The sequence below is a fragment of the Chionomys nivalis genome, chromosome 7 (assembly GCF_950005125.1).
Source record: "Chionomys nivalis chromosome 7, mChiNiv1.1, whole genome shotgun sequence".
NCBI lineage: Eukaryota > Metazoa > Chordata > Mammalia > Rodentia > Cricetidae > Chionomys > Chionomys nivalis.
Genome location: NC_080092.1, coordinates 96,224,899 through 96,237,163, shown reverse-complemented (window position 1 = coordinate 96,237,163; position 12,265 = coordinate 96,224,899). Strand labels below are relative to the sequence as shown.

General features: G+C 47.3%; 1 protein-coding gene across 2 annotated transcripts in view; it reads left to right on the top strand.

Moving 5' to 3' along the window:
- The window catches only part of Recql5 (RecQ like helicase 5), a 40,646-nt gene that overhangs the window by 5,163 nt on the left and 23,218 nt on the right, over window positions 1–12,265 (top strand). Inside the window, exons 3-7 of one of the 2 annotated variants that reach the window (XM_057775690.1) lie at window positions 531–1,049; window positions 1,669–1,771; window positions 2,611–2,722; window positions 5,987–6,149; window positions 11,214–11,293. In XM_057775690.1, the coding sequence (XP_057631673.1) occupies window positions 531–1,049; window positions 1,669–1,771; window positions 2,611–2,722; window positions 5,987–6,149; window positions 11,214–11,293 (977 nt within the window). Of the gene's footprint in view, window positions 1–530; window positions 1,050–1,665; window positions 1,772–2,610; window positions 2,723–5,986; window positions 6,150–11,213; window positions 11,294–12,265 lie in introns of both variants that reach the window. The other variant, XM_057775689.1, reaches the window with a different exon arrangement.

Sequence of the window (12,265 nt, the reverse complement as noted above, 5' to 3'; positions counted from 1 at the left end):
AGAGCAGCAGGAAGACATAATGTTCACGGCATCAAGGCGTGTGCGGAGAGCGTTTGCATGCATCCATCCCTCGCTCTTTTCTTTCTCTGTAGCCCTGGCCGTCCTGAAGCTCATTGTGTAGACCAGGCCAGCCTCAGAGCCAGAAAACTGCCTGCCTCTGCTCCCCGAGTTTAAAGGCGTGTGACGCCACTCCTGGCCTCCTTTCTTTCTTTTTTATCTCTTGAGGCAGGGTCTCTTCTAGCCTGGGCTGGCCTCAGACTCTTGATCCTCTGGCTTCCACATCTGAGATCCTGAGATTACAGGCTCATGCACCATCTCCCCTTTGACCCTGTTCTGTAGTTCCTGTGGTAGGAGTGAGGGGGCATGGTGATGAGGATGAACTGCGTCTCAGAGAGTGTATAGCAATTAAGGGAGCCAGCAGCAGGCCCAGGTCTGACTCAGAAGCTGTTCTGTGTTCCGGGTGGAGATGCTGTGCTCATTGTCCGGTCCTGAGGGCTAATGGTTCTCCACTGCATATCCTCTGCTCTCAGGACCAGGTAGACCACCTGCTGGCCTTGAAGGTGCCAGTTAGTTCCCTCAACTCCAAGCTCTCGGTACAGGAGAGGAAGGAGCTGCTGTCTGACCTGGAGCGAGACGAACCTCGGACCAAACTTCTGTACATCACCCCGGAGATGGCAGCTTCAGCCTCCTTCCAGCCCACCCTGACTTCCCTCGTGTCCCGAAACCTGCTCTCCTACTTGGTGGTGGATGAAGCTCACTGTGTTTCGCAGTGGGGACATGACTTCCGGCCTGACTATTTGCATCTGGGTGCCCTCCGTTCCCGCCTGGCACATGCCCCGTGTGTGGCTCTCACTGCTACAGCCACCCCACAGGTTCAAGAGGATGTGTTTGCTGCCCTACACTTGAAGCACCCAGTGGCCTCTTTCAAGACTCCCTGCTTCCGGGCCAATCTCTTCTACGATGTGCAGTTCAAGGAACTCATTCCTGACCTCTATGGGAACCTGAGGGACTTCTGCCTTAAGGCTCTTGGCCAGAAGGCCAATAAAGGGGTGAGGTGTAGATGGAAGTTATAGGGTGGGGAGGCCAAAGTGCTGTCTGCAGCACAGACGTAGCTGCTGTTTTCAAAGCCCCTTGCTTTTCTAGTTATCTTAGCTAGGCTTCTTAGAACTTGTGTACAAAGAGAGTTCCCCCTTTTTAACTGAACATTTACCTTCCTCACTGGGATTCTCTGGTCTCAGATCCTACTGTGGGAGGCAGGTGAACGGTCCTTGTATGTCTGGTAGGGTTCTCAGAGAGGAAGCAGGGGAATTAGAAAGCCTGGATTTTGGGTTTTCACTCTGGTCCCTCTCTCTTTTTTTTAGTTTTGATGCTGGGTCTTACCATGTAGCCTTTGACGTTCTGGGTGCCCCTAATGTGGAGTAGGTTGGCTTTGTCCGAGGTTTGTCTGGTCCCTACTGCTGGGATTAAAGGCATACAGCACTATGCCAGGATTGGTCCTGCTTTTTTTTTTTTTTGAGCGATGAGCCCTGTTGACTGCTCAGCTTAAGAGAAGACTGAGACATTGACAAGAGAAAGTGTGGGGCTTTGAGAGCAGGCTGTGCTCTGATGAGAGGGTGGTTGTGCCATCCTTCCCTGATTGCTATCTTCTCACCTCTTCCTCCTCAGCAGTTATCTGGGTGCGGCATTGTCTACTGCAGGACTAGAGACGCTTGTGAGCAGCTGGCCATAGAGCTCAGCAGCCGGGGTGTGAAGGCCAAGGCTTACCACGCAGGTAAGAGGCACCAGCTCTCTTGTCCTCTGCACTATTGCACGCATCTTAGCACACTGTGTCTTCGTTATGATCTCAGTAGCAGGGCGGTCTGGTACTATTTAAGTCCCCTAGGAGGAGTCTAGAAAGTTGGGACTCTAGAATTCTTTCTTCTGTCCTGTGCCTACCCAGAAGCAGACAAAGAAACTTTGGTTTTTATGTGTTATGGGTGTTTTTCCTGCAAGTTTATCTGTGTATCTTTTGCATGCCTAGTGCCCACAGATACCCTAAGAGGGCATCAGATCCCTTGGAATTGGGATTACAGATGATTGTGAGCTGTGGGTGCTGAGAATTGAACCCTGGTTCTCTGAAAGGACAGCTGGTGCTCTTATCTGTTGAGCTATCTTTCCAGCCCCAGGTGATAGTTTTTTATGGGCCCAGGTATTATTTAAAAAAAAAAAAAAAACAAAAACCCACAGACTTTGGAGACCTATGAACTCAAGTTCTTGGTTCTCATGTTTATTGAATATTCTTTGCCATTCCTGGGCTAAGTTCTTATATTTATTTTTGGGTTAATGAAGCAGGCTCTCACTATGTATCTCTAGCTGTCCTGGAACTCATTATGGCAACCAGGCTTTGAACTCGGAGATCCTCCTGTCTCTGTCTCCCAACATACTTGGCTGGCTAGTTCAGGTTCTATGAGGTTAGGTGCCTGGTCCACGGTTATGTGGGTAAGAAGTGATGGATTCAGGGTATAGGTAAAAGTGTCCAGGACAGTAGCAAACCCAAGATAACTCCCACATCCTGAAGAGAAACCCACGGGAGATGTGAGTCTTCCTTGCTCACCCTCCCCTCCTTTCCAGGGCTGAAGGCGTCTGATAGAACACAGGTACAGAATGAGTGGATGGAAGAGAAGGTCCCTGTAATTGTTGCAACGATCAGTTTTGGGATGGGAGTGGACAAAGCTAATGTCCGGTAAGCTCTGGTTCTTGCGTTGTGTTGGGGGCTTGGCTTATAGTGCTGTGTGCAAAGTCTACAAGTCCATGTGCTTTTCTAGGGCCACCGAGGAGGGCGGCCACCAGGGGAATCCCAGGTATACATCCCGGATGCCGACAGTTTCTGGGTGGCATGGTTCTCCACCCCAGGGAACTTGGCAGTGTGTTACCAGGTTGTCCATAACAATCTGGTTCGCATCTGTCTTTCAGGGAGGACCTCAGGGCCTGGAGGAAGTAATAGTTTCAGCCTTTTCCCTGTGGGCATCAAAGCTGAAGATCTTGTGTCTCTTACACTATTCCTTAGCAGTCTAGAAGAGTAGGCTCCATCCTAGCCTCATCTCACTCTGGCGACCCTAGGAAAGATTTTTACTTCCAGCCATGGTCTGACATCATGGGCTACTGCGGGAAGCCCCTTGTCCTAACAACAACAGAAATGCCTTGTATGATTTGCAGAGCACTTCTGCGTACATGCCATTAAGTCTCACCCTGTCACTGGGTAGGGGTAGTCACTCTACTAACTGGAATTGTGTACTTGAAAAAACACAGATTGTAGAATCAGGAGTTGAGCCCGGTCTGCTGTGGCTCGTTAGGAGCCAAGTTTAAGTCAGATTCCCTCAGGCTCCAATCCTAGCTCTGTCCTTCCTTCACTGGGTGTTCTCACACAGACTCGCCTCTCTGATCTCCTTGAAGAGTAGGCTAACTCGTGTGATGGTGACCGACAAAGGAAGCATGTAGCAACTGATGCATAGTAGGTATTTAATAACTATCTCCTTCCCTCTTCAAGGGGGTTGTAAAGTAAGATCATGCAGCTCATAAGAAACAATTTCTTTGAACTTTATTTTTGCGTGTGGGTGTGCAGTACCCACAAGGGCCAGAAATGTATGTCAAATCTGGAGCTGGAGTTATAGGTGGTTGTGAGCTACTCAACATGGGTGCTGATAATTAATCCTGGGGTCCTCTACAAGAGCAGTGCAGTTCTTAACTGCTGAACTATCTCTTCGGCCTCTGATCTTTATTTATTGAGACAGGGTCAAACTGTGTAGTCCTAGCTAGCCTGGAACTTCCTATATGATGTGGGATTCCCCTCTGTATGCTGTAAATACCATTGGTTAAGAAAGAACTGTCTTGGCCTGTGGTAGGGCAAAAGAATAGAGTTGGGCAGGGAAAACTAAACTGAATGCTAGGAGAAAGGAGGCAGAGTAAGGAGAAGCCACGGAGCTGCCGCCAGAGACAGACGAGCTAAAACTTTGCTAGTAGGCCATGACCTCGTGATGATGCACAAATTAATGGAGATGGGTTAAATTAAGATATAAGTGTTAGCCATTAAAAAGCTAGAGCTAATGGACCAAGCAGTGATTTAAATAATATAGTTTCTGTGTGCTTATTTCAGTTCTGGGTGGTCAGGACAAACAAGTGAGCACTCCAACTCCTATATAGACCAGACCAACGTCTCAAATGCACCTGCCTTTGCCTCCTGGGTGCTGGCTAAAGGTGGGCACCAACATGCCCAGTCTGTTCTGGGTTTTTGTTTTTTTTGTTTTTGTTTTTTTTTTTTTTTGGTTTTTCGAGACAGGGTTTCTCTGTGGTTTTGGAGCCTGTCCTGGAACTAGCTCTTGTAGACCAGGCTGGTCTCGAACTCACAGAGATCCGCCTGCCTCTGCCTCCTGAGTGCTGGGATTAAAGGCATGCGCCACCACCGCCCGGCGTTTTTTGGTTTTTTTAAGGTAGGATTTCTCTATGTAGCCCTGGCTATCCTAGAGCTTTCTCTGTATACTAGGCTGACCTTAAACTTGGCGATCCACCTGCCTCTACCTCCCAAGTGCTGGGATTAAAGGGGTGTGCCACCACTGCCTAGTTCGCCCAGCCTGTTCTTCAGTCTGATATTTATTCTGGCCTCTGGCTTTAAGGGTTTGTTTCGTTTTTCATTTTTATTTTATGGGTATTTTGCCTGCATGTATGTCTGTGCACCACAGGTGTGCCTGGTGCCTGCAGAGACCAAAAGAAGGGATTGGATCCCCTGTACCTGGAGTTATAAAAGGTTGTGAGCTGCCACATGGGTGCTGGGACTCACACCCTTGTTGACAGAGTTTTTCTGTCCTGCCCAGTCCCATAGCCATTAAGTCCCAAAGAAACACACAGAGTTCTATATTAATTATAAACTGGTTGGCTTATTAGCTCAGGCATCTTATTAACTCTTAAATCTTACAGTAACCCATAATTCTTGTCTGTGTTAGCCATGTGGCTTGGTACCTTTCATCAGCGAGGTTTTCTCATTTTGCTTCCTCTACGTCTGGGTGACAACAGCCGACTGAGCCTTTCCTCTTCCCAGAATCCTCCTGTTCTGTTTGCCCCGCCTATACTTCCTGCCTGGCTACTAGCCAATCAGCATTTTATTAAACCAATACAAGTCACAAATCTTTACAGGGTATAAGACCATTGTCCTACAGCAGCCCCACCCCAATTTTTTTTTTTTTCCAAAAACAAGAACTCTGAATCTAACCTTTGTTTGGCTTTTTTCCTGACCATTATTCATAACAACTTGTAATCAATACTCCAAACAAAGACAACCATCCATAATCCATTTTTTGGGACTATGGGCCTAGTTTTCTTGGCTACCTCCTGTTGATTGGGGGTGCTGATAATCTTCTGGGAACCTAAAGAAGATTTAGGATTATGGTCAAGTACTGACTGGAATGTTCTGTGAGGCTTGATCGTATGAGGCTGTTCTGAATGTAGACCTCAGAGAAAACTCCAATAGTGGTCCTCCAAAATGTTGGATCATCTGAGCCATCCGCTCCTGTTGGAGATTTTTCAGGGGATATTGGTCCATCAAACCACATTAGTCCAGAAGGAATCCACAGGTTCTCATCTTTTGTGGAAACAAAAGCAGAACACCCTATTCTCTGGAAGAACAGCCAGTGCTCTTAACCATTGGACCATCCCTTCTGTTCTGACTGTTGAGGTTTTTTTTTTTTTTTTTTTTTTTAATTTTGCCCTATTTATTAGACTTTCTCTGATAACTCCATCTGTGGCCTCTTAGTTGGGCTGCTCTATGTCAGAAAGGCCTGTTTGTTTGAAGGGCCACAGGGGTCTTACCCAGCTGACTCTGATATATTCTAGGATCTGTCTCTTGTGTGTTAGTTCCCCTGTACCTGGCCCCAGAGAGTAAGCACTTCTCTGACAGGATCCCTCCTCTGGAGCACTCAACTCTCCCATAGATACCGTATCCTTTTGTATTCTACAGATTTGTTGCCCATTGGAATATTGCCAAATCCATGGCTGGCTACTACCAGGAATCTGGCCGTGCTGGCAGGGATGGGAAACAATCTTGGTGCCGACTTTATTACTCTAGAAATGACCGAGACCAAGTCAACTTCCTCATCAGAAAGGAAAGAGCCAAACTCCAGGTAAGTCCCAGGCAGTGGACACCCTTGTTGTCTGAACCTTCCCCTCCAATTCATATAGCTCATTGCTGAGCCTAGCGAGTGTCTATAAACTAGAGGGCTGGTTCTGGCCTGGAAAGATACCCAAGGAGAATGCTGTGATGGGTGAGCAGGTTGCTGGTGACAAGTTGGCTTAAACTTCTCCTTGTTAATAGCTTACCTGAGTACCACCTTGTATCTATCTGCTGTTAAATATAGACAAAATCGTCCTTGCCTTGTTGTAGTGAGCCTTGTTACATAAGTGTTTTCCCGTGTTCTGTTTTTTCTTTTTTTTTTTTTTGGTTTTTCGAGACAGGGTTTCTCTGTGGCTTTTGGAGCCTGTCCCTGTTTTTTTCTTTAGCCACTTAATTTTTTAAAATGTTTATCCATTTATTTTTAGAAAGCCCAAAGCAGACCCAAACTAGAAAGGAGTATGGTGTGAGATGGGTACTTTATAAGTCACCAGGAAAATGAGGGACTCAAAAGTCAGCGTTGGGGAAAAGATGAAGTTAGTTCCTACATGTTCTGTGTACGTGTAGAGCCTGCACTATGGGATGGTCCGCGAGCCGGGAAAGGAGCTGGAGATTTAAACACATACGCAGACAGGGTTTCTCTGTGATTCCCCTAGCTATCCTGGAACTCACTCTGTAGACCAGGCCGACCTCAAACTCAAGACGTTCACCTGCTTCTGCCTCCCGAGTTCTAGGATTTAAAGCGTGTGCCAACATGCCTGGTGATTTTTGTTTTAATTTGCATGCTTTGGTGTGGTGGGAACACCACTGCACGCACGTGGAGGTCAGAGAACAAACTGTAGGAATCCGTTCTCCCTCCACCCTTTAGGTGCTGGATCCAGCTCAGTTTATTGACTTTGATGACAGTCAAATCACATTTATCTGTTAAGCCATCTTGTCAGTACATAACTCAAAAAGCAAAAGCCAAAACGAGCTGGGTATGGTGGTGAAGACCTGTGATTCTTAACTCAGGAGGCAGAGCAGGGAGACTGAGGGTCAAGGACAGCCAAGACTACCTAGTGAGTTCCAGGTCAACCTAGGCTTCATAGCAAAAGTTTGTCTCAAAATACCAGAAGGCCGGGTGTGGTTCACTAGTGGAGCTCATGCTGCATACTCATGAGCCCAGTTCGGCTCCCACAGTAAACAAGCAAGCGGATAAAAACAAGAAACAGAAACCAAGCTTGATGCTGTGGTGTGTGTGTGTTCACACCAGCAGCTTGGGAGAGAAGGAAGATGCTGAGAAGATCCTTGTACACAGCAGGGAGGCTTACGGGCACCTGTCCACCCCCCCCAAACATGCAAATAAATAATAAATGTTGCAAATTGAACACAGTTATTTCCGATCTTCACCCAAGTGACAGTAGAGGAATACAAAGGTAAACTCACAAGGGTAGGGACACCGGGGGGGGACAGCAGCAAGGAGCAGTGAACACCCTCGCTTTCGGGAGGCTGGGACAAGAGGAGTGCCTTAGTTCTAGGTCAACCTGGGATGTGCAGTGAGTTCAAGGCCAACCTAGAAGATAAAATGAAACTGTATCTCAGAAAACAAAACAAGCCAAGCGGCGGTGGTACACCCCTTTAATCCCGGCACTCAGGAGACAAAGGCAGGAGAATCTCTTGAGTTCAAGACCAGCCTGGTGTACAGAGTGAATTCCAGGACAGGCTCCAAAATTACAAAGGAAAACCCTGTCTTGAAAAACCAAACAAACAGGGGGCTGGAGAGATGGCTCAGAGGTTAAGAGCGCTGGCTGCTCTTCCAGAGGTCCTGAGTTCAATTCCCAGCAACCACATGGTCGCTCACAACCATCTGGCGCCCGGGCATACATCGAGGAAGAATGTTGTATACATAATAAATAAATAAATCTTTAAAAAAAAAAAACAAACAAACAAAATAAAAGAATAACAGAAAAAAGGCAAATGTCTGCCTAGGAAACTCCGATTTAGAAGACTTCATTAAAAAAAAAAAACACACAAAACCTGGGGTAAGGGGCTTCAGAAATGGCTCAGTGACTTCAGTCCCATGGAATTCAGTGCTCTCTTCTGGTTTCCTTGGGCATTGCAAGCACATAGTGCACATTAAAAACAAGAACAAAAGCAGCACTCATACATATAAACAAATCTTTTAAGATATACACAAAAATTGCATTCAAAACTTGGGGCTGAAGAGTTGTCTCGGTAGTTAAGGGTGCTTGCTGCTCTCGCAGAGGATCCAGGTCTAATATCCAGCACCCATATAGCAACTCAAACCATGTGTGACTCCACTTCTGGGGGATCTGAGGCCCTTTTCTGGCCTCCAAGGGCACCAGGCGTGTGTGTGGTGCACAGATATGCACACAGGCAAAACATTCATACACGTAAAGTTAAAACAAGAAAACAACAATCTGTGCTGGGAAGAGGGCCCAGAGGGCAAAGTGCTAGCCATGCAGTGTGAGGGGAAACCTGAGAGAGAGATGAGTGCTGGCCCAGAGCAAAATCATAGATGCTGCTGGGGGCAGAAGGTTCAAGGAGGTTTTCAAAAATCCAATTGACTGCTCCTTTGGGCTCCTGTGGAAATGAATTCTTTGTTGTGTCAGAACATCTGGGCGTGAACTAGTCGCACTGAAATCTAAAGAAGTCAGGACAGAGAGAAGCAGCTGTTTTTCAGGGGAAACAGCGCTGTACAAAAGAGGAAATGTGACCGTGGCAATGTAAAATTGTAACTGTGTTGACATAGCCATGATGGGGAAAAGACTGCCATCACAAGAAATTGCAGTTGGGGCTAGAGGTGCAGTTCTGTGGAAGAACTCTTGCCTAACTGTCCAGGTTTAATTTCTAGCACAGCACATAAATACATAGTCAGTATTGCTGGGGTCAGAACCCAGGTTCTCAGACGGGCTAGGCAAGTCACTGTGCTAGAGCCTTAGCTAAGATTCTTTTTTTTTTTTTTTTTTTTTTTTTTTGGTTTTTTCGAGACAGGGTTTCTCTGTGGTTTTGGAGCCAGTCCTGGAACTAGCTCTTGTAGACCAGGCTGGTCTCGAACTCACAGAGATCCGCCTGCCTTTGCCTCCCGAGTGCTGGGATTAAAGGCGTGCGCCACCACCGCCCAGCTACTAAGATTCTTTAAAACAGCAACAAGCTGGGCAGTGGTGGTGCACGCCTTAGAAGACAGAGGCAGGTGGATCTCTGTGGGTTCAAGGCCAGCCTGGTCTGCAGCATGAATTCCAGGAGACAGATAAGTCCATACAGAGAAACCCTGTCTTGAAAAACCAAAACAAAAAAACAAACAAGGAAAACATCAACAAACATGGGGCTGGAGAGATGGCTCAGTAGGTAGGAGTCCTGGCTGCTCTTGCAGAGGACCCTGGTTCGATTCCCAGCTCTCAACATGACAACTCACAACTATTTGTAACTCCAGCTCCAGGGGACCTGATGCTCCTCTGGACTCTGTGGGCACCAGGTACACAAGTGGTGCACCGACATACATACAGGCAAACACATACACATTGGTTAAGAAAATAATAAAACTTCTCTTAGCTTTAATGTACACGAGTGTTTTGCCTGTATGAGTGAGTGGGATTTTTGCACCCCAAAAGAGAGTATCAGATCCCTCGGAACTAGGTTACAGATAGTTGTGAGCCACCATGTGGGTGCTGGGAGCTGAACTGTGGGCCTTCTACAAGAGCAGTGTGTGTTTAGCTGCTGAGCCGTCTCTCTGAGCTCTTTAGACAAGCATACAAAGTAATGAGTCTCGTTAGCACTCCTTACCCATGCAGTCATAGACTCTGCTGATTTTCATGCTCTCAGTGCCCTTGTTGTCTCTCCCCACAAAGTGTGCATTTTTCTGTGTCTTGGGCGATGAAGGAACTAAATGCAAAATTTCAATATTGCTTCAGATAGCTATTTCTTGTATTTTTTTATTTAATTTTTTAAATTTTTATTTGATGCTCATGAGTGTTTACTTGCATGTGTGTTCATGTACCACATGTGTGTTTGGTAGAGGGATGGGTCCCCTAGAACTTGGGTTACAGATGGTAGTAAGCCACCATGATTTGAACCCAGACCTCTGTAGGAGCAGCCAGTGCTCTTAACCACTGAGCCATCTCTCCAGCCCTCTAAAGTGAGACTTTTTTTCTTACATTTATTGTGTGTGAGCACATGCCACTGAGTGTGTGCAGAGGTCAGAGAACAGCTTTTGGGGGTCCGTTCTCTCCTCCTACTGTGTGGGTGCTGAGCTCAGACCTTCAGGCTTAGCAAGTGCCTACCCCGTAAGCCACTCTCTGACCCTAAATCAAGGAGTTTGGTTTGTTTTTGTTTTGTTTTTTTCAAGACAGGGTTTCTCTGTAGCTTTGGAGCCTGTCCTGGAACTTGCTCTATAGTCCAGGCTGGCCTCGAGTTCACAGAGATCCACCTCTCTCGGCCTCCCGAGTGCTGGGATTAATCAATAATTTTTTTTTTAAGGAACTTTTGGTAATAGCTATAGAAGGAGCCAACAATGCACAATCTTATCTGCCCAGGGCTAACAGTTTAGGTTGTGTCCTCTGGTATGGACATCAGCACATATACTCATATCTACATGTTAGTACGCAGAGCTTGTGTTTACTGTAAACAGAACTGGGTAGAAGCCGGGCGGTGGTGGCGCATGCCTTTAATCCCAGCACTCGGGAGGCAGAGGCAGGCGGATCTCTGGGAGTTCGAGGCCAGCCTGGTCTACAAGAGCTAGTTCCAGGACAGGAACCAAAGAGCTACGGAGAAACCCTGTCTCGAAAATCCAAAAAAAAAAAAAAAAGAACTGGGTAGAATCATAGTTTCCCAGATGTCAGTCCCAGAGCTCTTTGCATGAGAATCACTTTTTTTGGAAGGGTGATCTTTTTGGAAATGGCAGTTCTGAAAAGCTCCCATCCTCGAAAGTCCAACTCAGTAGTGAGTGGAGATGCTGATATATCATCAGGCCTAGGGGCCTAGGGTGCTGCTCGGGGGAGTGGCTTTCTTGTCCCTTTCTGTTCTCTCCTTCAGGACTTAACTGGGACTGGAGGACTAAGTGGTTGCTTTCTCTCGGCAGGAAAAGAGAGGGAACAAAGCATCTGATAAAGCCACCCTGCTGTCCTTCGATGCCCTGGTGACCTTCTGTGAAGAACTGGGGTGAGTGGGGTTGGGGATGTGGTGTGGCCCAGTGGTAGAGCATTTGTGTAGCAGGTGCAGGGCCCTAGGCAAACCCCTGCATTGCCTCTCTGCTCCTCGAAGGGAAAAAGATCATTTCCTCTCCCTCCGACCATTACTGTACCAACTAATGTAAGCCATCATTTAGGCCACCGAGCATCCCCTACTTGCAAAGCTCATATTTCAAGCAATGTGGAAGTCAGTGTTAAGAATATTTTCTAACAGGAGTTCTCTGCTGACATAAAAATCCTAATCAAATCAAATCAGACCAAATTAAAAGATACCCAGGTTTAATTGGATTCCTGTGCTCTTGGGTGGTCCCAAGGGGAACTGGACAGCCACAACAAGGGGTGGGGGAAGCGACCACGTGTTTATTTTGGGGGGGAGCAGTTTAAATAGACAGGGGGAGTGGTCTTGACCTTTTCTGGGGAGGAGTCAAGGTTTGGTGGGCTACCTTGACCCTCCTCGGAGAGAGGTCAAGGTGCAAGGGGCACAAGGGCGGGACCTCCAAAGATGGAGACCAGAGACTTGATTTACAGTCAGAACCCTTCCTTTTTACTTCTGGAAGCCATGAACTCTAGCTCTCATGCGTGAGGATTTGTTCCACACTGGGGTTGTCATCCACTCCTCTGCCTACTTCGTGGATGGTTGACTGGCTCCATGAATGATGTGGCCAGCTCTTGCCACTGAGCTGGCTCTTCTGACTGGGTGTGAGTCACTCCTGCTGCTTCACTTGCTTCTGATGGGGTCACACCAGCTTGCCCTGTGTCAGAGGCTGACCTTTGACTCCTGGTTATCCTGACTGCCTCCTCCTCCCACGTGTTTGGATTGTAGGCGTGTGTCACACCTGGTGAGCTGTTCTCTCGCAGCCCGACAGAAGCTTTGGGCCCACTCATAGCTGATGGTAGCGGTGGGGGGGGTGTCACATGCTTTGGATAAGTCAGCTCTTCTGAC